This window comes from Corylus avellana, chromosome 6 (assembly GCF_965113065.1).
Source record: "Corylus avellana chromosome 6, dhCorAvel1.hap1.2, whole genome shotgun sequence".
In the NCBI taxonomy this organism is placed as follows: domain Eukaryota; kingdom Viridiplantae; phylum Streptophyta; class Magnoliopsida; order Fagales; family Betulaceae; genus Corylus; species Corylus avellana.
Window position 1 is genome coordinate 1,456,829 of NC_142495.1, and position 24,882 is coordinate 1,481,710.

Here is a 24,882-nt window from a genome sequence, read left to right on the forward strand (position 1 = left end):
TAGAAATTAGACAGCACTAGTGGGCGGGCGGCAACGATCGATGTTGCCGATTTAGGTGAGAAAAAAATACATATATATTTCATTTTGCAGAAGAGGAAAATGTAAGAGCGGACGTGAATGTTGGTGCTGCGTGTTTAAAAAAAAAGGCCATGGCCCAGAATGCTACAAAATTAACGAAGAACAAGAATGTATACGAAATTGTCATGCTCCTGCTTAAACACCAAGAATATCTTATGGATCACCCTCAACCTCAACATGAGTGTTATAGAATATTGCACGTCGACATGAGAGCCTGATCAGATTGTAGCAGTACTAAAGTGCAATATTTTTATGGCAATAAGATATATATATATATATATATATATATATATATATATATATATATATATATATATATCCTTGGATTCATTCAATTTTAGAAGGAGATATTCAAAAATAGATTGTCCCATCAAATTTCAAATGGTTTAAATTTTGTTCTTGTATCAGCATTTATTATTACCATATTTACTTCTTGCAACTCAGCATTTGCCCCCTCAATTATTTGTTTTCCTTGCAATAAATCAAATTCTAAAATAAGAGAGATGAATTTTTTCCCTACTAATACTCTACGATCACATACTCCATAGTCTCCATTCTTGCACTGAACTAATCTCCTCCAGTCAAGGAGAGATCGAATAAGGATTCTGCACGGCTGTGGGAAAGCAAATAAGAGCATTTCCTTGTAATGAAACTATCTCCACAAGGGACGATGTTTATGTTTTGAATTTTTTTTTTTTAATCAATTTTAATTGAAACCAAAAATTCAATTACTATATATAGTTGTCGTTCTAGCATCCGGACTTAGGGGTGAAAATGCGGATGCGGATGTATAACAAATCAAAATTTCCTAAAGTGAAATCCAACAACAAAATCCAGCAAATCTAAAAAACATAAATTAAAAAATGCTAAATAATATGGGTTAAATACTAAATTAGTCCCTGGGGTTTCACAACTTTATTTTTTCTCCCCTGTGATTTCATTTTTATCACAGGAGGTCCCTGTGATTTTGATAAGTGACCAAATTAGTCCATCCGTTAGTTGACCGTTAGTTGACTGTACGGACTGACACGTGGACCAATCAGACGTCGACACGTGGCACATATATTAAAATTTTTTTAAAAAAAATATATTAAAAAAAAAAAAAAAATCGGAAGAAACTGGGGGTGGCTCGGCCACCCCCTTGGCAATTTGGGGGTGAAACCACCCCCTTGGGGCCCAAGGGGGTGGCCGAGCCACCCCCTGGTGCCCAGGGGGTGGCTCGGCCACCCCCATCCGGCCAGATGGGGGTGGCCTGGCCACCCCCATGGCCAAAGGGGGTGGCTCGGCCACCCCCCGTTTCTTCCGATTTTTTTTTTTTTTTTAATATTTTTTTTTAATTAAAAAAAAAACCATTTTTTTTTAAAAAAAATAATATATGTGCCACGTGTCGACGTCTGATTGGTCCACGTGTCAGTTTAACGGTCAACTAACGGATGGACTAATTTGGTCACTTATCAAAACCACAGGGACCTCCTGTGATAAAAATGAAACCCCAGGGGGAAAAAAATAAAGTTGTGAAACCACAGGGGGTTTTGGAGTATTTAACCCTAATATATATATATATATATATATATATATATATATATATATATATATATATAAAGAAATGCGGATAATATCCGCATACCCTAAAACCGCTATCGATTCGCATTAATGCGGATATTAGTTTTTGCTACTCGTATCCGCATATGCGGATAGCGGTTATTATCCACCCGCATTTTTACCCGGACTCTAACTTATCATATTATAGAAGAATATTTACATATTACAGAAGAATAACGTTAAGAATCCCATATATAGAAAAAATCGCAATTTTTTATTATTATTTTAAATTAAGTGTTTTTTAAATCGTCATGCCAAACACTGTACGTTTTGCAATATCTTTTAAAAACGTAGATTATTCTTGCGAAATCGCAACTCAAACGCACCCTTAACAATCTCTTACATATAGGTTTATATATATCCCTTAACAATCTCTTACATATAGGTTTATATATATATATATATATATATATATATATATATATATAAAGAATATATTAAATTATCACTAATCCTGAAATTTTAAATTAATAAAAAAATAAAAATAAAAATAATTATTTAATTAATATTCTAACATGAAAAAATATCACTATTTACATACAAACGATACTCATATAACTATATATGGGTCTACATACGCCCTTTAAAGTTGTATATAAACCCCTACATCATACTTGCTATATCAACTACAATTAATTAATTAATTTCTACTTGCTATACCAATACATTTTCACCTACAGATCGACAGCCATGGCCACTGCTCGCTTGGCTCTTTTCTATATTGTTTTGGTCACTCTCTTAGCACTTTATGAATGTAAGTATTTCTAAATAATTTTTCTTCTGAATTTTTCTCAGATGTTTTTGTGGGCCGGCTGACATTGTTGTATTTGCTCAACTTGACATCAACAGGCAACCAAAATGATGTCTCTATGAACATTAATGGCAACGATGTGGTCGATTCAGGTGAGAGACCAGGTGATGTATTCAGGAGTAGGAAAATAAATATTCAACTTTGCAACCCAGGCAAATGTAAGGACGACGGAAGTAGTTGTTGGTGTTGCGCGTTGCAAAAAATAGGATTCCCGCTCTTCCGAGATACATGCTACCATAGCACCAAACAAAACTGTACAGATAATTGCCACGAATAGCACCGCCATTAGTGTTGGTGTATTATTATTTTTAGTTTTCATTTCCAATAAGGATTGGGTTAAACCCTTTCCCTTAAGGAGTAATGTATCTTAATAATTAAACACTATGATCAATGGATTGAATAATCATACTTGAATGTTATTTCAATTATTTTCCTGATCTTGTTTCTTTGGGCTTTGGACGGTGAGATCGATCTAAGCATGTATATCAGATCAATGGTCATCAATTCAAATCTTAATTTGGACACATACCCTCAAACATACAGTTAAAGTGTTTTGCAATCGTTATCTTGAATTATCTAAACTCTCAATATATATTGGGGTTCCAATTGCCGCCACCCCCACCCCCCTCCCCCCCTCCCCCCCTTTTTTTTTGATATATCAACTAATTTTTGGGAAATAAAGAAGAAATAAATACTTATTTAGTTATTTTTCATTTTTGGGTTCAACAATTTCTAAATCCAACGTCTCCTTTCCATGATTACCCTCTTTTTTTTTTTTTCTTTTTTTTTTAATTGTTAAATTAATCAGTTAGATAATTAATAACCATTAATGGAAGGATAATATACATTTTGTCATATCTTTTTGGAAAAAAAATGCAAAATTAGATCTGTAATTACACCAATTTTGTAATAACCTCAATAGGGTTTAAAAAAGTAACTTAAAACTCTATGTAATGTAATAAGCATAAATGAAAAAATAAAAATAAATTAAAGAATGTCTCCGCCCCAAACTACCCTTGTGACCAATGTGACCCAAACCTCACGTGAGGTTTTGAAGGCATGAGTTGAGCAAAGAGGTTCTCAATTAATAGAGAAGAAATCAAGGCACTCCGGATGGTTTATCCTGTTCATACCAAGTGGATCAGTATGCTGGATTTTCAATCTTAATAATTGCGACCTTCTATGAGTATGGAAGTTTCCCTTCAAAAAAAAAAATGACGGTAAGTCTCTGACACCATATAATAAAAGAGGATAATTGTTTGTAATGCCTCAGGGAAGACTTTATCAATAATTCTATTTATAACAATTACATGATATATATTTGGCTTTGAAATACAATATACAAACGTATACAACTTATCTTTGGATAAATTTGTTGACAATATAACACTTTCGATATTAGAGAAGACGTTATCAAATACTTTGTTTGACTTCATCTTTAGCAAACATATTTATACGTTATCAAAAAATGTTTTTTTTTTCTCATAGGTAGTTTTTGACGTGTTAAGTGGTCTGATGCGTCAGTAAAATTTACAGACATGTCATTATTGACGTATGTCCAGCATTAAAATTTTGGGTGTCAAAAATAGAAATTTTTTGACGTGTCACTTTTGACACGTCAATAATTTTTGACGTGTCAAAAAGTAGCATGTCAAAAAAATTTCCTGACATGGCAGGAGTGGCATGTCAGAAAATTTTCTAACGTGTTAAAATTAACATGTCAGTAAATTTTAAAAAATAATAATTTTTCTTTTTAAAATTTTTTTCTGGATTTTTTTTTCAATGAAAAAATTTATTAATTTAAATTATTTTTCAATTAAAATAATTTATTTATTTTTTAAATTTTTTTTACCAATTTCGTTTATCCAGCTCTCCCTCTCTTCTTTTCTCCATTTTCTCACTCTCTCTCTTCTTTTTTTCATTAATTTTCAAAAACCCAAACCCAAAAAAATCTTCAAAAAATCAAAAACCCAAATCAAAAAATCAACCTGAAAAATAAAAAACCCAAATGTCAAACCCAAAAAATCTTCAAAAACCCAAAAAATCTCCTTATCTTCTCTTCTTCTTCTTATCTTCTCCTTTTTTTTTTTTTCTTTTTTTTTTCGTCTTCTTCTCTTCTCCTTTTCTTCTGCTGCTTCTCTTCTTTTTCTCTTTTCCTTTTTTATTTCTTCCTCCCTCTAGAGGGAGCTGGCCGTTCAGAGAAAAGAGAGAGATTGAGAGAGGAGAGAGAGTGTGGGGAAATAAAAGAAGGTAGAGGAAAAGAATAAATAATAATAAGAGGAAAAAAGTTGAATATCCCGCTCTCTTTTTAGTGACGTGCCAGCATTTTACCACGAACCGGTTATAGCAGAGGCGATGGGAGCACTTAGGGCCATTGAACTCAGCCGTGAAATGGGGATTCAAGAAGTCATTTTTGAAGGAGATTGCAAAACGGTTGTCCAAGCAATAAATTGTAAGGAATACCAGTGGAGCCGATATGGACAAGTGATTGAGGACTCAAAGACACTTCTGGGGGATATTAGAAGATGGGAGGTGAGGCACGTCAATAGGGGGGCAAACACAGCGGCTCATGGATTGGCGAAATTTGCGATAAATGGGCCCATCGACCGCATTTGGAAGGACGAAGCACCCAGTTGTATATCTGATATTGTATCCCAAGAGCTTTTTGCTCTTTCTATGTAGAGTCAAGTACTCTGTTTTTTATGAGATGAAATGCAAGTGAAATTGTTTCAAAAAAAAAAAAAATTAATAACCATATATATTTTGTTACCTACTATTAATTAATAACCATAAATTAAAGAATATAAAGCACATATATATATAATAACCATATATAGTGAAAGCATTGCATAATTTTTATTATTAATTTATAGCCATATTTATTTTGTTACCTAATATTAACTAATAACCATAAATTAAAGAATGCAAAGCACATATAATAATCATATATAGTGAAAGCACTGCATATAAGAGACAAGAGCATTAACTAGTTTTATAAAATTTTAATGGGTTTGAATATATCTCTTAATATATGATGACATATAACAATTATACATATACCAATTAAATTTTGTTACTTAATATAGGTACAAATAATTAATATTATTAGTTAATAATTATTGAGGTGTTAAATGACTCGTCAAGAATTATTGACGTGTCAAAATGACACATCTCTATTTATTGACGTGCCATTTTGACACGTCAATAATTATTGACGCGACAAAAAGTGTGTTACTGTTTGCCATATCAAAAAACACCATATTTTTTGTTGTGATATATATTTGGTGTATTCAAAACTGAGGAAATTATTTCAATAATTATCTTGATGCAAGATATATATTCACATGGTTAATTATACATCTTCAAAGTTGTATATAAAAACCTACATCCTTCTTGTTGCATGTACATAGACAACCATGGCCGCTACCGCTCACTCGGCTCTTTTCTGTATTGTTTTGATCACTCTCTTGGCACTCCATGAATGTAAGTATATATCTCTAAGTGTATATATATTTTGATTTCTCTCATATGTTTGTCTCTTACCGTAACATTGTTATTTGCTGAATTTGACATTAATAGGCAACCAAAATGATGTCTAGACAGTGGCATTGATGTTGCCGATTTAGGTGGACTTGGGAGCAAAAAAGTAAATATTCCACCTTGCCACGAAGATTCATGTACTGATGGAATAGTTTGTTGGTGTTGCTATATTAAAAAAAAATTCTTTGGCAGCAGTACTGAAACATGCTATTATGACAAACAATCCTGTTTTCAAGCTTGCCGTCCGTAGATAGGCTCGAAGCCCCCGTTGACGGAGTTCAGCAGATTTCTGAACCCTTATCGTTATCATGCATCCAATAACGTAGTTGTCTTCTTCTACTCAACTACTTGTCATTTTTATTTATTCAAGTTTATCAATAACAATAAGAGGCAAATATTGCCTATAACTCGATGAAATTAATCCAAGAGTATATTTGATAATTATATATTATGGGATTTAATTATATTGATTTTAGAGATTAATTTGATTGTAATCATTATCACTTTATCCCGAATATGTATTAATTGCTAATTATTCCATTAATTAACAGGCAAACAAAACAATATATGGTGATTAAATATATTTGTTTTATAACTACGAATAAAGAATAATTTAATCATTTGGGTAATTTTGTTTTCAAGCTTTTAATTATTATGGGAAAAGTTTACGTACCCTCCTTAAACTAGCTACCACCTAATTGACAATGTCTCTTTAAACTTTTAATTACTACAATGTCCTCCCAAACTACCAAAAATTGTTAATTATGTCCTCTACATTTCACAATTCACCTCCTATTTTAGTTATTAAAGTGGAATGTAAAATATATATTAAATTATTAAATTCATCCATTTAAGCTTTTGGGACATATTATAGCATAATAATGTTAAGAAGGAACATCACAATATGAAAAAGGTAAATATTATACCATGAATCATAGGTTTTGTGGTTTGCCTTCTCGTCTCAAGTGAAAAAAAACTATTATAAATCTCACATATAAAAATTATAAACTGTAAAGATTGCAAGATTGTGGAAAGCTCTCTTGTTATTTTTTTCACTAGGAAGAATTAATTTTTGCACAATAATTTTTTCACTTAGGAGATTGTCTCTTGTAAATGATCTTCCTCTCCAATTATAAAGAAATCGCATATCGAAGATCCCACATTTATTCAAAGACCAACCTTATTATTATTAAGGATTTTTTTTTTTTAACAAATTATCTCTGCATTGATATGACAATTAAATGGGGCAAAATGCTCCGTACAATGTTAAAGATATAATTTGAAATTTCATAAGTCAAATATTATCCAATATCTATGAAAAGTCACAATCTCAATCAATTTCAGATCTACCGCAACTTCTAGTGAATCATGTCTCTATCCACTTCCAAGTTCTTGATTCTTTTTTTTTTTTTTTTTAATCTATATTCGCTATTAGTGCTTTATCAATCACAATCCTCTTTACTCTCTTTACAATAGTGACAATTCTTCTTTATGCTTGATATGGAAAAGTGGTACAACTTCTTCACATTTATTTGATGCCTTTAATTACTTGTGTGAAATATTTATTTAATGGTAAGATCTTTAATTACAAACGCACCTTGAGAGGAGAGGATCTTCGATCGATCAGTTGTTACACGTACAGATTGATTGCACGCGTCTTTGGTAACTCGCTGATGTGTTGGAGCATGTGTGCTGTCATCTTTAATAGTTGTGAGTTGTGCTCAATTTCTTTTCGTGCATGTGTAGCTGTTGTGCATTCGATTTTCTCTCTCGGGTTTTTATATTTAAAAGCATCTGGTTTTTGTTTAGTAATATTTAGTTACTTGATTGGTGTGGACTTATGATCATTCTCTCCCATTTGTAGATTAAGATCTTGAAAGAAATCTAACTTCCTCTTTACCAGCAAATCTGCCAATTTGGGTAACTCAAGTTTCATCTCAACCGCTCCATTTCCTCTGTGTTTTTCCCGGACTGTTAAAATATCATATCAAAAAGAAGGTGTTAAAAATTTTGGAGAATGAGAGAGAATCTAAGAAAAAGTTAATAAACCATAAACCAAAAACAAATAAAAATCAATAAGCTAGAAAAAATCAGATCAAAACCCAAAGAGGAAAAAAGAAAAGAAAAATAGAGAGAAAAGCTCGCTTACCGTTGTGATTGATTGTGTCGTGGCTCCGTTCTGCAATGGAGACAATGAAGAGAGATGTTGTCGATTTAGGTGAGAGAGCTGATGTACTAATTGGCATTGATGTTGTCGATTTAGGCTTTGTGGGTTGCATCTGAAACAAAGAAAACACTTTCTGAAGCCACAAGCAACTTTGAAGCATTCTAGCTACAACCATGATGACATTTCCTTGAGAATAGGAAGGAAGAAGGTTACATCGCACACTGCATATATCCAACAAAACCAAGATTAACGTTAAGTACTTATTTTGCCTTATCTTTTGTATTTAAGATTTATCTCACACTTGAATAATGATACAATTTATTCATTTTTCAATCATTTTTTAATCATTTTTATAGTTAATAGATGAATCCACTATTAAATTTGTATGGGCGCTGGGGCCGGCCGGCTGGAGCCTTAGGCACATTCATTAGGTGGCCGCCTAAGGCCCCCAATTTAATAAGGCCCTTAATTAATAAATATTAATGAAGATGTTTTCCATAAAAAAAATATATATATATTTAAGGACTTAATTAAAGTCAATATTTTTTAATTAAGGCCCCAAATTATGGTAAATAAGTAATTAAAAAATGTATTAATATCGCTTGATTCTCTTAAAATCTCCAACATTCCATTCTTGAAAAACAAGTACTACATAGCATTAAATGAGGAAATCAAATAAAATATTAATATCAAAATCATTCTTAAATAAAATTATCATATTGAACGTAGAGATTTTTGGTAATGAGCAGCAAAAGATTTTCATCATAATTTACAATGACGGCTAATCAGCAATAAATTATGATCTCAAGTCCCAAACCGGCAATTGAATAGTCAATGCATTTTCTTCTTCTATCTCTAAAGTGATACATATTACATAGGTTACTTTTGTGGATTAGGATCCCCTACAATTTCTTTAAATTTATAGATTATCAAATTACGTGATTTATGTTGTTTTTAGGTATCAAAATGCTTGAAAAATGCTACCTATTAAAAATGTGGCATATTATCGAGGTAACTAAAATAAAAAAAAAATTCCTCCCAAAAGGGTTCATCTTCACTTTTGTAGAGACGCTTATTCTTCATAAAATCAAAAGACAATTTTTAGGTCAAATCTTTTTTACAACATAGAGAGCAAGAACGTGATGAAAATACACTCAATTCTCAACTGAAAGATATCACATTTTTAAAGATATCCATACTCAAGTCTTATTCAAATTTGAAATCTTCTTTTCTTCTTTTCAAGTCCTTAAAATCATCACACGTATTTAATGGGGGAGATCTTTTAGCATTAATGCAAAAATTCTATTCCTTAACAACCTTGATGCAAGAGATATTCACATGGCTATACATTAATCTTTTGATCGTGGAATTGCGTTGGCGCCGTTTAAGGATCCGAATTTACTGAAATTTCTAAGAAATTTTAGTTTCTGAAATTTTGAATTCAGACCGTCCATTTTTCATCTAATGGTCATTATTCTATCACGTGTCCCACTACTAATAAAATAATAAATATTTATTATTTTATTAGTAGTAGAAAACATGACAAAACAATGAACCTTAAATGGAAAATAGACGACCTGCATCTGAAATTTCAAAAACTGAAATTCCCATAAGATTTTCTTTGTTGTATAGAAAAACCTACCTCCTAATTGTTATTCGGTAAGCATTCATCGAAAAAAACAAAAACAATTTTTCGCACAAACATCATGGCCACTGCTCGCTTGGCTATTTTCTGTATTGTTTTGGTCACTCTCGCGGCACTTTATGAATGTAAGCATCTCTAAGTATTTCTTTTGACACTTAAAAAGAAAAAAAAGAAGTATTTCTTTTGGATTTCTCTAAGATGTTTGTCTCCGACTGTAACAATATTGTTGTATTTTCTCAACTTGACATCAACAGGCAACCAATATGATGGCACTAGAAAAAGGGGAAATGACGTTGCCGATTTAGGTAAGGGAGCTGATGTATTTAGGAGCAGCAAATTACATGTTTCATTTTGCAACCAAGAGAACAAATGTGGGATTGCAGATACTTGTTGGTGTTGCGCGTTACTTAAAAAAGCCTTCGGCCGACCATCATGCTACTTTGACGAAAAAGCCTGTTTCGTTAATTGCCATTTATAGCTGCGAAGCCGTGTACGTACGTACATCCCGCTGAAAACACCATGAATATGTTATGGATTGGATGGATATGGTGTCTTAGTGAATTTAATCAATAATTATTCTCATTTGTATTTTTGATTAATAAATAAAAACCCTACGAGTTGGTAGGAGTAGTTTATTTTCTCTTGTGACTCTACAGTTTATTATCCCATCAGTTCAATATTTCCTAGCTATTACCATAAGCTTGTGACTCATTTTTTCACACATGCAGAAAGAAAGCATCACATGATCATAGTTTCATCTTGTTACTTTATATCTGCTTCAAAATATTTAGTAATAAATTCAACATCCTTCCATGGTATATATATATATCGTAAGCTCTAAAATACTTGTATGGTATTCACAAGAGAAAGCTAAGCAAGCACCCAAAGAATTGAAGCAGTTTTCTCATCATCGTACTACATTGCCCAACAAGCTGTTTGTTGAGGGTGAAGAACTCTGTTCACTTAACCAAGGATCATGCACAGAAACAGGGGAGCTATCCTTCACCTCCTCCATCAAAGCCAGACGAACATCCACCTTCTCTGAAACAATCGATCTCTGGCTCCCTGCCCCTGCAAATGACCTCTCACTTCCATTATGTGGTGATGAACAAGAGGATACCGCTGAAGATGCCATGCATATATTTTCCTCTAATGTCGCCCACCCACTGCGTCTGATGTGTTCCAGCTCTTCGGCCACTTCCATCATAGAAGGCCTCATGTCACTATGAAAAGCTAGGCATCTGAATGCAAGCTCAGCAACCTTGTGAACAGAATAAAGTGTCCAAGCATCCCTATTTGGCTCTAGGAAAGGATCTACTATCTCATCTACACAACCCTTCCCAATCCTATCAATAGCAAGTGCTGCCAAATTCACGTCAGTCTGAGGCCGAGAGAAATCAACCACTTTCAATGCAGTTATTATCTCCACTAAAACAACCCCGAAACTGTAAACATCACTTTTATCAGAGAGATGAAAGTTTTGATGGTATTGAGGATCAACATAGCCTGGGGTCCCTTGTGGGGCAGTCGAGATGTGTGAGATTTCCGTCATGCCAAGTCTAGAAAGACCAAAATCAGCTACTTTTGATTTGTAACTGTGATCCAGTAATATATTGCTCGATTTGATGTCCCTGTGATAAATTGGTGGGTTCATGGCAGAGTGGAGATAGGCTATAGCATTAGCAGTCTCGGAAGCAATTGTGAGCCGTGTTGTCCATGGGAGTCCATTGCTCCTCTCTCTTTGTAAATGCTGAGCAAGAGTTCCATTAGGCATATATTCATACACAAGGATCTGTTCACCCTCCTCTATGCAGCAACCTAAGAGGCGAACAAGATTTGGGTGGCTCACGGAGGACAGGAGTTTGATCTCATTGAGGACTTGGTCAATACTGTTAGTATCTCTATATTTGATCTTTTTTATGGCAACCAACTCATCATCTTGAAATTTTCCTGCATAAACCGTGCCAAAGGCCCCTGTTCCCAACATTTGTGTCTCAGAGAAGCAATTAGTAGCTCTTTCTATTTCTTTGTAAGGATACAGAGGAACACTGGAGTTTCCAGCAGCATCACATAGGAGGCGTTTTGCACTCATTTGGCTCTTCAAACAAGTGGAACGGCGCCGAACAGAGGAACAGATAAGAAACAGACTAGCCATTACTGAAGCTCCAGCAACAATCCCTAAAAACAAAATGATGTGGATCATTTTACAACTCAAAAATATTTAGGGTATACTACACTGCACAGCACAATCACCAAAATGTATGAAACCTACCAAATATTATTCACATACGTTCAGTGTGTAAGTTAAGGTGATTTGGGTTGAACTTGAACCACATTGCAGTTCTAATACAATCAAGATATTGATTTGACTCATTTGAGCCTCCTCGGATGTAAGGACTCTTATGTTTATTTGATAGAAAGTCTTCTGATGCTTCTTGATATTGTAAACAATGGGAACAATTCAAACCAAACGCATGGAGAGAAATCTTCACCTTTTTTTTTCTTTTTTGGGGGGGGGGGGGGGGGGGGCGGGGAGGGGGAAGAGGATGAGAAGTTGAGCTACTAGATGTAATTTTTTTTTTTTTTTTCCATTAATCTAACATAATAGGTAGGTTTCTGCCAGTAAAAGAGAGAAGATTTACCTCCAATGAGAACACCAATTCTGGTCGTGCCTCCACATTTGCCAGACAGGTACTTTGAAGGATTGCAATGAGAATCTAATCACATGCCAATTAATGGAAAAATGGATTAGCAAACAAATCAAGTTTCAAATATAGTGCGATAATTTTCAGCTTAGTTACATCAAAGGGTCATGGCATTATGGATTTATAAAATGAATTTCATGTTTGTTAGATATTTAGACACCCCCCCCCCCCTCCAAAAAAAAAAAGCTCAAATATAATCTATCTATTTACATATTTCATTTCAAGTCTATCTTATTACTTTATTAAAAGATTAGAAAAAACCTTAAAACAGTAAAACACATTCACAGTTAGAAAGATTTCATCATGAATATTTGTTTAATGAAAGACAAAACCGATATTAGAATCCTGGTAATCAAAGTCATCTCTCCCTTTTGAATTTTTTGATCAAAGTCCAAACCTATCCAGCTTAGACATGTGCTTCCCCTAAAATCACTCCACAAACGGCTACAAGAAACAGTCATAGCTTTTGACATTTAATGCATTATGCCTGGCAAGACATAACCTAAACAAAAATAGATCAACTTCAACTCTGCAGGAACTATATGCGCGAAGGCTTCCCAACTATTTTACAACTTTTAAGTTATGTCATCATGTGATTGGAAGATGATTTTGTTTGTTTTTTTTTGACCGATGTGTCTCCAATCACATGCTAACACATGTCAAAAGTTGTAAAATAGTTGTAAGCGTAGCATTACTCAATTTGAAAAGCCAATTGTGAATATACTTATGCCAAATCTTTGAGTGGGATAAAACCTAGACCTAAGAGCATTTATACCTGGTTAGCCAAAGTAGGGATGCAAATTTGGGTGAAAAACCACCCACATCCAACTAGCTATGTTACCAAAAAATTTGGTGAGCTGCTACAATGCTTACCAAATTTAGTGAGCATCACCATTCACCAGATGCGAAACAAGAAGAAAATTCTATCATTCTCTCTCTTCTCAATTTTTTTTTCTTACAAAGAACAAAGAAATCTTTGACAAAGAATATTTAAGTATAATAATGAAAATAGAGAGCTTTAAAAAAATTGGTAGTTAAAATAAAAAATAAATGTAATTTTTTAACTAAAATGATGAGAAAATTTAGTAAGTCGTATGTAAATGCTCTAACAAAATCAAATTGTCATCAATCTATAAACAAAAATCATCACGACCCAATTGGCCATGACTAGCAGCCATTGACAAAGTTAGTTCAGTTCAAAACCAACCCGTTGATTTGTCATACCCAAATAAAAGGAAAGACATCAGGACCAATTTGCCCCCCACAAAACTTATATTGCCACATGCTCAATGAAGTAAACATGGTTATTTCAGTCAATTCAGCCCCATACCCAAGCCCACTTGCGACTGTACGACCATGGACTTGACTGGAGAGATTCAACTCGCGCGTCTTTCTTTAATTGGCCAATCGCCGCCCCAGGCCCCCCACCCAGTCGTTTACTTTATCTCAAACAAAAAGCAAAAAAAAAAAAAAAAAATCGGCTAAATAAATAAATCGGCTAGTTGGCTCACCTTTCCGGCAACCCTCACCACCTACGTACCCATCGCCGTGAAACCCGTCTCTACACTGCTGGCACCGGAAACCTCGACTCCCGCCGTCGGTTTTATTGACCATCACACAGTGCGAATCATCGGAGCAATTGCACTGCCCTTCGATCCACCACCCGAGCTCGACCCTCTCGAGCGTGAGCGAGACCGCCGATTCGTTCGGGTGCGAGTCGAACACGAACGACGAGAACAAGAACTCGCAGTTGCCCGCGCTCCCATTGAGGTTGCTCAGGAAATCCACTCTCTCCACACTCTTCGCGCAGCTGAAATTGTGGCTCCCGCAGCTCGACAAGTTGAACTGGTCTTGGACAAAGCTAGTGGGCAAGACACAATCGTTTTGCTTGGTGGTACAGTCCCGGAGGAGCAGCCTGTTCCGCGGCGTCGGCGCGAAGTTCTTGCTGAAAAGCGGTGAGATCGATCCTATCGCTCGTTTGCACATCGGCGGGAAATCCACGAAGATGCTGTCTGAGGTTACGTTCTGAACTTGGAACTCGCCGATTTGGATTTTGTAGTTGTTGGAGCAGTTAAGTTTTATCAGGCATGAGTCCGAGAACCCGAACGGGTACTGTACTGTGTTAGCTCCACATGAGGTGTTGCATCGGTCTGTTGAACTTTGGGCTCTGGTTGGATAGACTGTGAAAATTGTGATAATAAGAGAGACAATTACAGTTCTCATTCTGGGTTTAGGCCAAACAGAGTAATCATCACCTTTCTCTGCTGCAAAAAAGGTAAAGAACAGAGGAAATATATCAAACAACGAGCTTGAGATTGAAAGTTAATAATAGTTGATGAGTTTGATGAAAAATTTGTATGGTTTGAGAGAAAGAGCTAGCTTGGAATTATGGTAATTGATTGAGGAAATAAAAGCTGACCCTTATGGAGCCGTTGGGAGGCCATCAAACCCAATAAATGCTCTCATAGAAGAGAGGTCTTTTTTTTCTTTTTTTTTTTCTTTATAGTAAATGATCTGAGTCTAAGCTTTTAATTCCATTTCCATGGGTTTGGTCAGGTGGAAACTTACCTCTCAACTCCCCTTCAGTGCTCGTAGTAATTTGCTCTTTCTTTAACCCTGTGAAAGTCTATGGCTTTGCTTCTGACTGATCAAACCTCGAGGAGGAAGAAAGAAGAAAAACGTAAGACAGGCAAACCGTGTGATTTCGATGAAGAAGCTTCCTCTTTGTCACGCTTGTCCAGTTGTCTGACACCCGTAGAATATAATGTCCATTGGGGGTTTCTGAGATGACGAACTTACCCTTGATTGTTGGTACAGGAATGCCCCTGTAGTGGAGTATAATTTACCCACAGAATCCAGGGTTCGTGAACTTTGAAGGTCAGCGAGATATTATGATTAGTTTGATCTGTACAGAGTTTTGTGTTGTGTGGACAGCATCGTACTACTGTTGTTGGGTAATCTATATATATATATAATATATATGATTTGATGGGATTGGATTCTCATTATTCCGTTGACGAAATTAAAAAATTTGAATAGTTTAACGGAGAAAAACTGAAAAATTTACTTGTACCGAACATGTGAATTCTGCTTTTTGAGTTGTCTGAAGAAGGTAGGTTCTACAGATTTTTTTTTTTTTTTTTTTTAAATTTTTTAATATATTGACGGTTCAAATATCATAAAATTCAACACTAATTAAGGTTGATAATTTTGACACGTTCTATAAATTTAATTCAAATTTAATATAAAATTAATAAATTATGGTTAAAATATTTAACTCATTTAATTAGTTTTTGATAGACCTGTAAATATGACATAAATTTAACATAAAATTAATGAATTAAAAAAAAAAAATCTAATTCATTTAATTAAATATATCAAATTAAAATTAACCAGATTAAACCTATTCTTACGCAAACGCAATTCACCACACCTATTAATAATAAGGACCGCATCCGATTTAATGAGGGTAGAAAAGAGAGGATTCAAGACTTTTGTGGCTAGTACTAATTATAATAGAAGAACCCAATGCTTTATTCTAGTGGCGGGAACAATTAAGAAATATACAGGACTCGAAAGTCAACTGATTCTTTTTCGATGAATTTCCGGACCTTTCTCATTTATGCCCGATTAAATTGACTTTCTGAATTAGATCAGCAGCACACCTTTGGAAGATAAATGCACCAGCACATGGAGCTTAGATGACAAGGCACAATTCTTATATACTGGCAAACATCAACATGTTTTAAGATATAAATGAACCCCACCCACCATTGTAAGTCGAGTGATGCATATATATATATATATATATATATATGTGAGTAATGCTACGCAGTAGCATTTTTTTAGCAAACTGTCCGTGACTGCTGAGCTGGCGTGGGTTAAGTAAACCGTGGTTATCAGATTTTTTTATAATAATAATAAAAAAAAAATCACTCCTTCGCCCACTGAGTGATTTTTTTGTCATACCCAAATATATATATATATATATATATATATATATATATATGCAATTGAATAGGTCAATGTTAGCTGAATAATATTGTCGGCTTTGAAAGTATTGAGTGATAAATGAAGGATTACGTACGTGCGTAAATTTACCGACATATAAATGGGATGAATTTTAATAATTTGAAAGCTCTAAACTTTTGATCAAATAGGGTTATTTCGGTCAAAACCAAAAACATATAATATTAAAGCCCATGTGCGAAATGATCCCAAGTTTCAACTTGACATTTGTATTTTCCAGGTAAAATTCTCCAATGACACAAGTTTTTTTTTTTTTTTTTTTCTCCTCTTTGAGAAAGCTGTATTCCAATATAATTTGTACGTAGCTGACTAATTCCTCAACCAATTTATTGATTGATATGTTTTGTTGTTAGAAATTAATTTCTTGGAAAGCAATTGTTGTTGTCATATTGCACTGCTGTTAATTTGTTCGACACAAGTTTTTGGGTTTTTTTTTTTTTTTTTCCTTACTCTAGTCCCTTTCTTATATGACCCACTGGCCACTGCCTTTTGGCCCTTTCTATGCGGTCCGTTTGCCGTAAAGAATAAGGTAATAAGGTCTCACTTTCCTCTTTATGTTCCAAAACAAAGACGCTAATTATGATACAATTATAAGGAAGTCGAAATTTTCTAAGAAGAAAATGATAATGTGTATTACAGAGAATTAAACCAAAAGGTGGTACAGATTTGGAGATTGGGGGCTACAAGTTCCAGGGATTTGTCATAATTCGTCAATCGTATTGCAGTTTGTCCAACCTCTGCACGAAAGAGAGTCTTGATGAAAGACCCACTTGTTTAGCAACAGTGCTTGAACAACTCAAAATTACTCAATCACGTGAGTTACATTGAAACCCTTTCTAAATTATTTGCATGGACTGATTACAATCCGTACAAGCAATTGCAAGGACTCCTAATCCACTCTATGGCTTGAAACTTGTACTGTTCGGTCACTTTATGGTTGGTGGCCTTGATTTTCAACATTCTAACATGGTATGATGTAATAATTATTTGTTAGAGCTAGCTAGGCTAGATAATATTATAACGTCCATTGAAGAAGATTGATGGAGTACATATGATATAAACGTGTCAAAATAGTAATCACGTAGGTATATATCCATCCAATTGGAAATTTCCAATTGGTTTACGTACTTCATAAGATGGACTTTAAAAGTCGGTGAAGAAGGAGAACCATATATATTCTGTCGCTGGAATTGGTACAACAACCTTTTGAAACGGTAGGTTATTTTCTTGGGGGGATTTTAGGTGCATATGTGATGCTTTAATTTTTTTTTCTTCTTCTTCTTCTTTTTACTCTTCAACATAGGAAATTTCTGTCCCTAAAAAACATCGTATAAGTATTTTCATAGCCAAATCCATAGGTAGCATATTCCAGTTAGAAGAAATATATATATATATATATATATATATATATATATATTTGAAAGTGTGAGAGGGGTTTGATTAAGCCTAAACGACAAAGCAGTATTACTTGACCGTTGGGAAGCAAGCAAGTGGGACGCGGGATGCCGGAAAATGACAGGCGCCATTGCTGATTTATTCATGGCCATCATTGATTGTATTTTGAAGACGAAAAAATTTGCATGACAAATTTCATCGTAATCCAATTGCCTACCGAGTAGTACCGCATTATTAATATTAAATTCTGTCACAAAAAGAGGAAAGTAATTGCATGGAGATTTACCTAACACCCTCACCACTCACCTGAAATTACTGGAAGTTAATCTCTCTTTAATCCATTAAACGTTACAAAAATGAAAAATAGGTCTGCCTACTTCTACGAGGGCGTACAAAGTCTTGCATACAAACATATACTACACAAAATCTACATGAAAATTAACTCCAAGTATTCTTTTGGAGTAATTAATAACATGTTTGAATTCTTTGCCACTAGGAAAAAGCAAGGCATCAATTGCACGTGTCCAAGCATCACATCTCGGGTCACTTTCTCGCAGTTTATGTTGGCATAAATATTATATTAGGAAAAAAAGAATAGTATAGAGATTTTCGGGGCCTTCTTCACTTCGAAGAAACATTAGCAAGAAAGTGAAGGGATAGCTTACCAATGTAAATAACAGAACAACGAGCAAGTGACTAAGTGTTCCTTGGACTGTCCGAGGTATTATATGTTCTTTTTTGCAAAATATATATATATATATTCAAATGGGGGAAAAGGGGAAAGGAAAGTGAAATATGTTGTTTGTTTAAGATTAGCACATGGGTTTGGGGGAATGCATGATGCATCCAGGGAGCTGCCTTTTGGTTGTGTAAATTACTTTCCTTCAATTCCAATCAAGAAAATAGCAAGGGAAGGAGCCGGATATATGGGGGGAATTCGGTATTATTGGTCACCAATCCTAAGTGAAATTAAATTCGGCACCAGAATTTGAGTTTCGGTCTGCTTGCCTTCAAACATTACGTGGATAAAATGGAGACAACAACATCGCTCCCCACGTACATCATTTTCTTATAATTTGGGCCACCAAAAGCAAACCTTTTTACTCAGTCTTCTATATATGCAGACCAAAACAGTAACAGGGCATGTGCGAATAATACGCTTGACTTCAATATGTACTAGCTAGCTCCACTTTCTTCCCACGTTATTGGACAAATCCCTCTTTAACGGACCACCTCGTGTAGTCGGGCATCTTTTTTTTCCCTCTTTTTGACTCAATATAAATGTCTTTTGTATAAGATATGATAATTAAATATGAAATCAATAATATAGATGAAAAATAGGAGAAAAAAGTGACACTATAGCTAGTTTGTTGTACTTACGGATTCCCATTACTTTAATTTGTTAACCAACGGGAACGGGAGTGACATTCTTGGAAGGTAGGAGGCAAGACGTAATATAAACGACATGCTTTAACTTTATATTCACTTCACCACCATGATTGCAATTTCTTTATTTGACGTGAAAACTATATAGTTTTCAACTAATTAATGTCTTAATTAAATTTCACAAATAAATAAATAAAGCATAATATGCTGGCAAGTGCCAACCAACCACTCAAGGACTTTATGGAACCGGACCAAATATATATGGGTGTGAATGAGCTCTAAAGGAGGAGATGAGACACGATCAAAATTTGGAAACATAACTGCTTTGCTTTTGTACGTTGAGCTGACAAGGCTCACAAACAATTTTCAAATGCTTCGGACCAATGACAGAGAGAGAATATCTGTTCAATATCTGGGAAAGAACCAGCTGAGATGCTGCATATAACCAAATATGGTATAATGTCGTCAAATTTGTGCAGGCATCAAGGCATGTCGTTTTATTGAGAGAAGATGAATCCAAGTGGAGGGTAGAGAGTCTAGAGACCACCCTTCTTCACTCCGACCTTCCAAGAGTGTCACTCCCGTTCAACTGTTCTTAGATCATCAAACTTTAAAAAGTGACACTTACCTCTCTTTAACTGCTATTTCGTTATGGCTAACAACCTCCATTAATTTTTTTTTTTGTCAAATTGGATAAATGTGTCACGCATGTGGCTTTTAGTTGTTTTTAATTTTTTTTTTAATAATTTTTAAGGGCATCTCGAGAGGTTTAAGTAAAAAATAAATTCATGATAAGGTTTAAGGGCATTTACCCTAAAACCATAATAAATAGACAGTTGTCTAAAAATCTATATTGATATAAAATAAGAACTTTAGTCATTTAATAAATATTATAACAGCAATATTAAAGACTTATTACTGTCAAAAAAAAAAAAAAAAAAGTTCTTAAACCATAATCAGAGTGGAGTTTTACCAAAAAATTGCTTTCCTGTATTTTAAGGCCAAAATCACCCCTCTCTATTAGATAGACCTTTATTTTGGGCTGGAAATTTCATCTCGGCCCAATAGAGGCCTAAAAAAGACAACTTCGGCTTAGGTTCACCATGGCCTAGCCCAACCCATCTAAGTTGGATCCTGAACTGAACGCCCAAAACAAACAACCCCGTCGCTTTGGCACCTTAAACCCTAGACCTCAAATTTCACCAGAACCGAGGAAATCTGAAGCAGATAGATAGATAGTTATGTCGGATAGAGAAGATAGCGATTTGGAGGCACCCGAGGAATTGACAGCCGATCAGGTTAAGCTCTAAAGCTGTTTCAAGAAATTTATTAATGAAAGTCGCATATTTTTGTTTTCTTAAATTTGCTGTTTTGCAGGCTAAGGAACAACACGAGGATATAAAGAAAATCGAGAGAGAAAATAAGGCCAGGTTTGTTTGGTTTCTGCTCCCTCTGTCTTTGTCTCCGTCACCAAACGGCGCTTTCATGTATTTAGGTTCTGTTTGGCTGGTTTATTACAAGGCTTGTAGCTTTTTATGAAAGGATTTTATCTGAGCTGAGGCCAAAAGTGATTTTTGGCTTAGGATAGAAAAATCGCTTTTACAATAACCTCCGGTACCACGATGGGAAGATGAATAGCTTATATATAGCCAGGAGATTATAAAGGTACTCATGGTCATGGTGCTAAGTCTCATATCGTCGGTTCACTTGCTAGGTGAGACTGAGCTTTATAAGAAATTTTAGGGAGTTTTAATTGCAACTTGACTAAAACTTTTGGAATGCAGATGGTTGGCGTCTTCTGTTCTGGCAAAGACGTCATAAATTTAATGGGAGGAGATTGTAAGATTCCAGTCCCACATTGGGAAGATTAGTTGCCCACATAGAGTGGAGCTCATGGATGCTAAGTCTTGCATTGATTTCTTATTAAATGAGACTGAATTTTATAAGTTATTTGAACGAGCTCTAAATCTCATTGCAACTTGACTAATCATTTCATAGTGATAGCGCAGATGTGGCTAGCGCTTCGTTACATAAATAGTCTTCTGGATATCAATGAATATAAACTTTGCTGAAATGTGTTTGATTTTGAAGTTGCTGGCTTTTTATAGCTCTAAGTCTCAAATGCTTGAAATTTGTTTTAGAAAAATTTATGTGCTACTGTTAAAGAATAAGTTCAGTTTGTGAGTGTTCTTGGGCTAAGTAATTTTCTGGTACATTGTTACTTTTCTTGGATGCCCAGTTGGCGTGATTTCTTTTTGCAATTTAGATGCTGTCTTTGCTAAATAGTTTGCTACGAAGTCGGCTTCTTTTTATAAAGTTTTAAGCTTACTTGGGTGACTTTGTGGACTGTCAAGGCAATGCTTCTAAAGGTTGCTGTTACTGTGAGGTTCTTTATGATGTTCTTGTGGAACATAGATGTTAGAACTAGGGAATCCATTGTCACTCTAATGGTCATTTGTTACAGTCTAGTGTTTATGGGTAGAACAAGGTTTGGATGATAAAAAAAGAATAGGAAAAGAGATAAGGCGTTATGTTGCAGAATTGAGGAACATGAAAGCCCTGTATTGGATGACAAGGCTGCGTTGAAATTGAACTTCTAAAAGATAGTGGGAATATCTCAAGCATTAGGAGTTATGTGGCTGGATCTATGGAGGCGGATGGGTGTTAAGTTCAAATAGTTAGGTGTCATCTTTGAATGGTCTGAAGCCTAAGCCAACATTGTGGCAATGTTAATGGACGTTTTTGGGAAAACTGTACATTTTTATGATACCTGGCTCCCCACAGAATTACAAGGAATAGATAGTAGAGAGAGGGGGTATATTTTCAATTGTTTGTGGTTTGCGTGCCCTATTAATCTTCAAAAGCTGAATATGAAAATAACAATTCCATGACACGTCTAGAAGGGAACTAAGCTCCCTCTCACAACTCACACAACAAACTTGCGGAGGTTGTGTACCCGACTACCCACAAAGAGCAATGAATTTGAGTAGTTGTCAAACTGGTGGTCAACATATATGAGAAGTTACATGTTGGTGCAATTATGTGTAGATGAAAAAGTAAATAATGCAGTTAAGGCCTGCAAGCAGATTCTAGCAAATCTTGATCCCTCGCACCCCCACTTTGACTGAATTTTAGACTTTATCATTTACATGTATATTTAGCATTTTGATGGTGGTTCTGAAAGCTATTAAAAATATTAGTAAATGCATGCAAATACATTGATTGACAGAACTTCCTCAATTTAGGGTTGTCCGTGAAAAAAAAGAACGTCGTAGGCTATGGGCCCAAAAGTTAACTCCACGACCATCTAGAAAAGGTGAAAGTATCCAAGATGCAGTGGAAGATGAAATGCAGCAAGAGTCTGTGGGTAATGAGGGGATGCTTCCAGATGACATTGTTAAAGTGATTGCAGCTCGTGAGAAGTATGATCCATCTCTTCTCTCTTGGTTTGCATGTGTGTGTGAATTTGTATTAAGATCCTGACAAAAAAGGGTATGATCTATCTGCAGAAAAGTTTTCTTATCAGACTCGGAGGATGAGAAGCCTGAGGTAAAGCCCACCAAAAGAAAGAAAAAACCCAAAACCTTGGGGTGAGGAGCTCTGCCTTCCAAACTGATGGAAAAGATTTCTTTCTGGGTTCACAATTTCTTTCAAAAAGGAATAATTTTTTTTCTTGAATTGGTGATTTTTGCAGGGTAGAAACTATTATTTTGAAGGAAATGAGACCTGCTCAGTGCTTGCAGAATTCCTTAGAGTTCTTGAAGAAAAGGAAAATGGAGGTATCGAGGTCATCTGCGGTTTTAACCAATTCCAACCAAGCATTACGTCTCCTTTCAAATTCTGGCTTGATTAATAAGAAGTGACAAATTATTTATTATGTCAATTTGTTATTAGTCTGTTGTACTGATACCATAGTCGTCTTCTCCGCATGTTTCATTGTTCTGACGAACAATTCAAAGTAAAATTTTGTTGCGAATTCCAATTTAGTGCGAGTAATCACATTGCTTAACATAGTGGGGGTCAGAGATTCAGCCTAACTTGAATCTAATAATATGTGTTCTTCCAATTATTTTGTCTCCATGGTTTTTTTTTTTTTTTTTTACAGACCAAACTCTTAACAGAAATGTGTGGTTTTTTTATTTTTTATTTTATCTCCAATGCTATTCATTCTATATTAGCTGATTTTTTTTTTTTTTTTTTTTTTTTTTTTTTTTTTTTCCGGTTATATCTTTATGTTATATGGGCTGTGCTATGCGGCTGCTAAATTGAGGCAGCCTAGCGTCGGCCAAATATTAAAAAATAATAATAATAATAATAATAAATTGTTATTTTTTTTTGTTAGTTAAATTTTTATGAGTTAATATTTAGGTTCTAATGTATCAAAATTTATTTTTGGATTCAAAACTAAAATCGAATGGTGGAAGGTTAATCCTTTAGGGATAGTATCACTCAAAAGGGATTCGATCATCCTAAATTTGGTGCTAATAACTCAAATTTGGATTTCCCTTATAACATCTTTCTTCTTCAATTAAAAAAAAAAAAAAAGATTGCTTCAAAGTTTAGTTAATGATGATAATGTTGTAATTTCATCTCCTTTTCGTGGCATTGCCATTTGCAATTTGCTATAATTTTGCATTGTCATTTGCAACTCAAGATCCTGAAAATTAGATGCTGCCAACACATTAATCTGGCTGTAAAATTTGTAAAGAGGAGAAAGAGGAAAGAGGAGAGAGGAGAAAGAGAGAAGGGGAGTTGAAAGAGTTTTGTGGGAAGAGAGCAGACAGAGATGAGCAGGGGAGGTGGTTACGAATTTGGGTGAAGAGAGAGAGAGAGATTGATTTCTAGAATAAAAATATTTTTTAATTAAAAAATACCACGTCAGACTTTGACAGAGCACAGATGATTGGATGACCCTGGCTACTCATGTTATATTGCTTGTATACCCTTGTGGGTTAAGCTAACAAATGAGAGAATGTTATTGGACAACCTAGAACGACTTGGCTGGTGCGTGAAGTAAGGGGCCATATGGTTATGGACCCTTTCGAATCGGTAAAGGGACCTAATTTTAGCAATAAAAATTAGTTTATCTAATTAAATCGAGCTATATATTATCTTACTAATAACTGATTAACTATAATTAGCACAAATTTTTTGAAAAAAGTAAAAGCAAACTGGATATGTTATCGATTATAGCTCAAACTAGACTTGTAACTGAAACAAAATTAAACGATCTAAACTTAAACATTTAATCCTCCACATGGAGAAATGCTACTGCAAATAAAATAAATATTTCTATAAATGAAAGCAAGGAAATTATGGTCTTATTAATTACCACATAGTTTCTGTTCATGCATGTTGGCAAAAGTGGTGTAGAAGTTGTTTTTACTTCCAAGAAACATAGATGATAGATCAATTTACATGCATCAACAGCAGTAGAATACAATCCCTCTGCCTATACAAAATCCTAGCACTTCTGGGGTCTCACCATTCCTAGCACTAGTAATATATATATATGGCAGCACTA

The 24,882-nt window shown here is 34.7% G+C and overlaps 2 protein-coding genes across 3 annotated transcripts; one reads left to right on the forward strand and one right to left on the reverse strand.

The window, feature by feature from the left end:
• Window positions 1-10,586: 10,586 nt before the first annotated feature.
• LOC132187294 (Protein kinase superfamily protein) lies at window positions 10,587-15,476 on the reverse strand. Of its 2 annotated transcripts, none has more exons than XM_059601559.2 (4): window positions 14,968-15,476; window positions 14,060-14,812; window positions 12,486-12,560; window positions 10,587-12,021 (listed from the first exon to the last, which is right to left on the reverse strand). In XM_059601559.2, exons 1-4 carry the CDS (start codon window positions 14,990-14,992, stop codon window positions 10,751-10,753), a joined length of 2,124 nt encoding a protein of 707 aa, XP_059457542.2. In that variant the 5' UTR covers window positions 14,993-15,476; the 3' UTR covers window positions 10,587-10,750. The 2 variants fall into 2 exon arrangements, with proteins under 2 accessions (XP_059457542.2, XP_059457544.2); XM_059601561.2 differs by having other exon boundaries at window positions 15,117-15,475.
• A 5,034-nt stretch (window positions 15,477-20,510) lies between these two features.
• LOC132187190 (UDP-N-acetylmuramoyl-L-alanyl-D-glutamate-2, 6-diaminopimelate ligase) lies at window positions 20,511-23,427 on the forward strand. The gene is made up of 5 exons (XM_059601410.2): window positions 20,511-20,656; window positions 20,736-20,788; window positions 22,604-22,780; window positions 22,868-22,948; window positions 23,053-23,427. Exons 1-5 carry the CDS (start codon window positions 20,600-20,602, stop codon window positions 23,219-23,221), a joined length of 537 nt encoding a protein of 178 aa, XP_059457393.1. The 5' UTR covers window positions 20,511-20,599; the 3' UTR covers window positions 23,222-23,427.
• The last annotated feature ends 1,455 nt before the right edge of the window (window positions 23,428-24,882 follow it).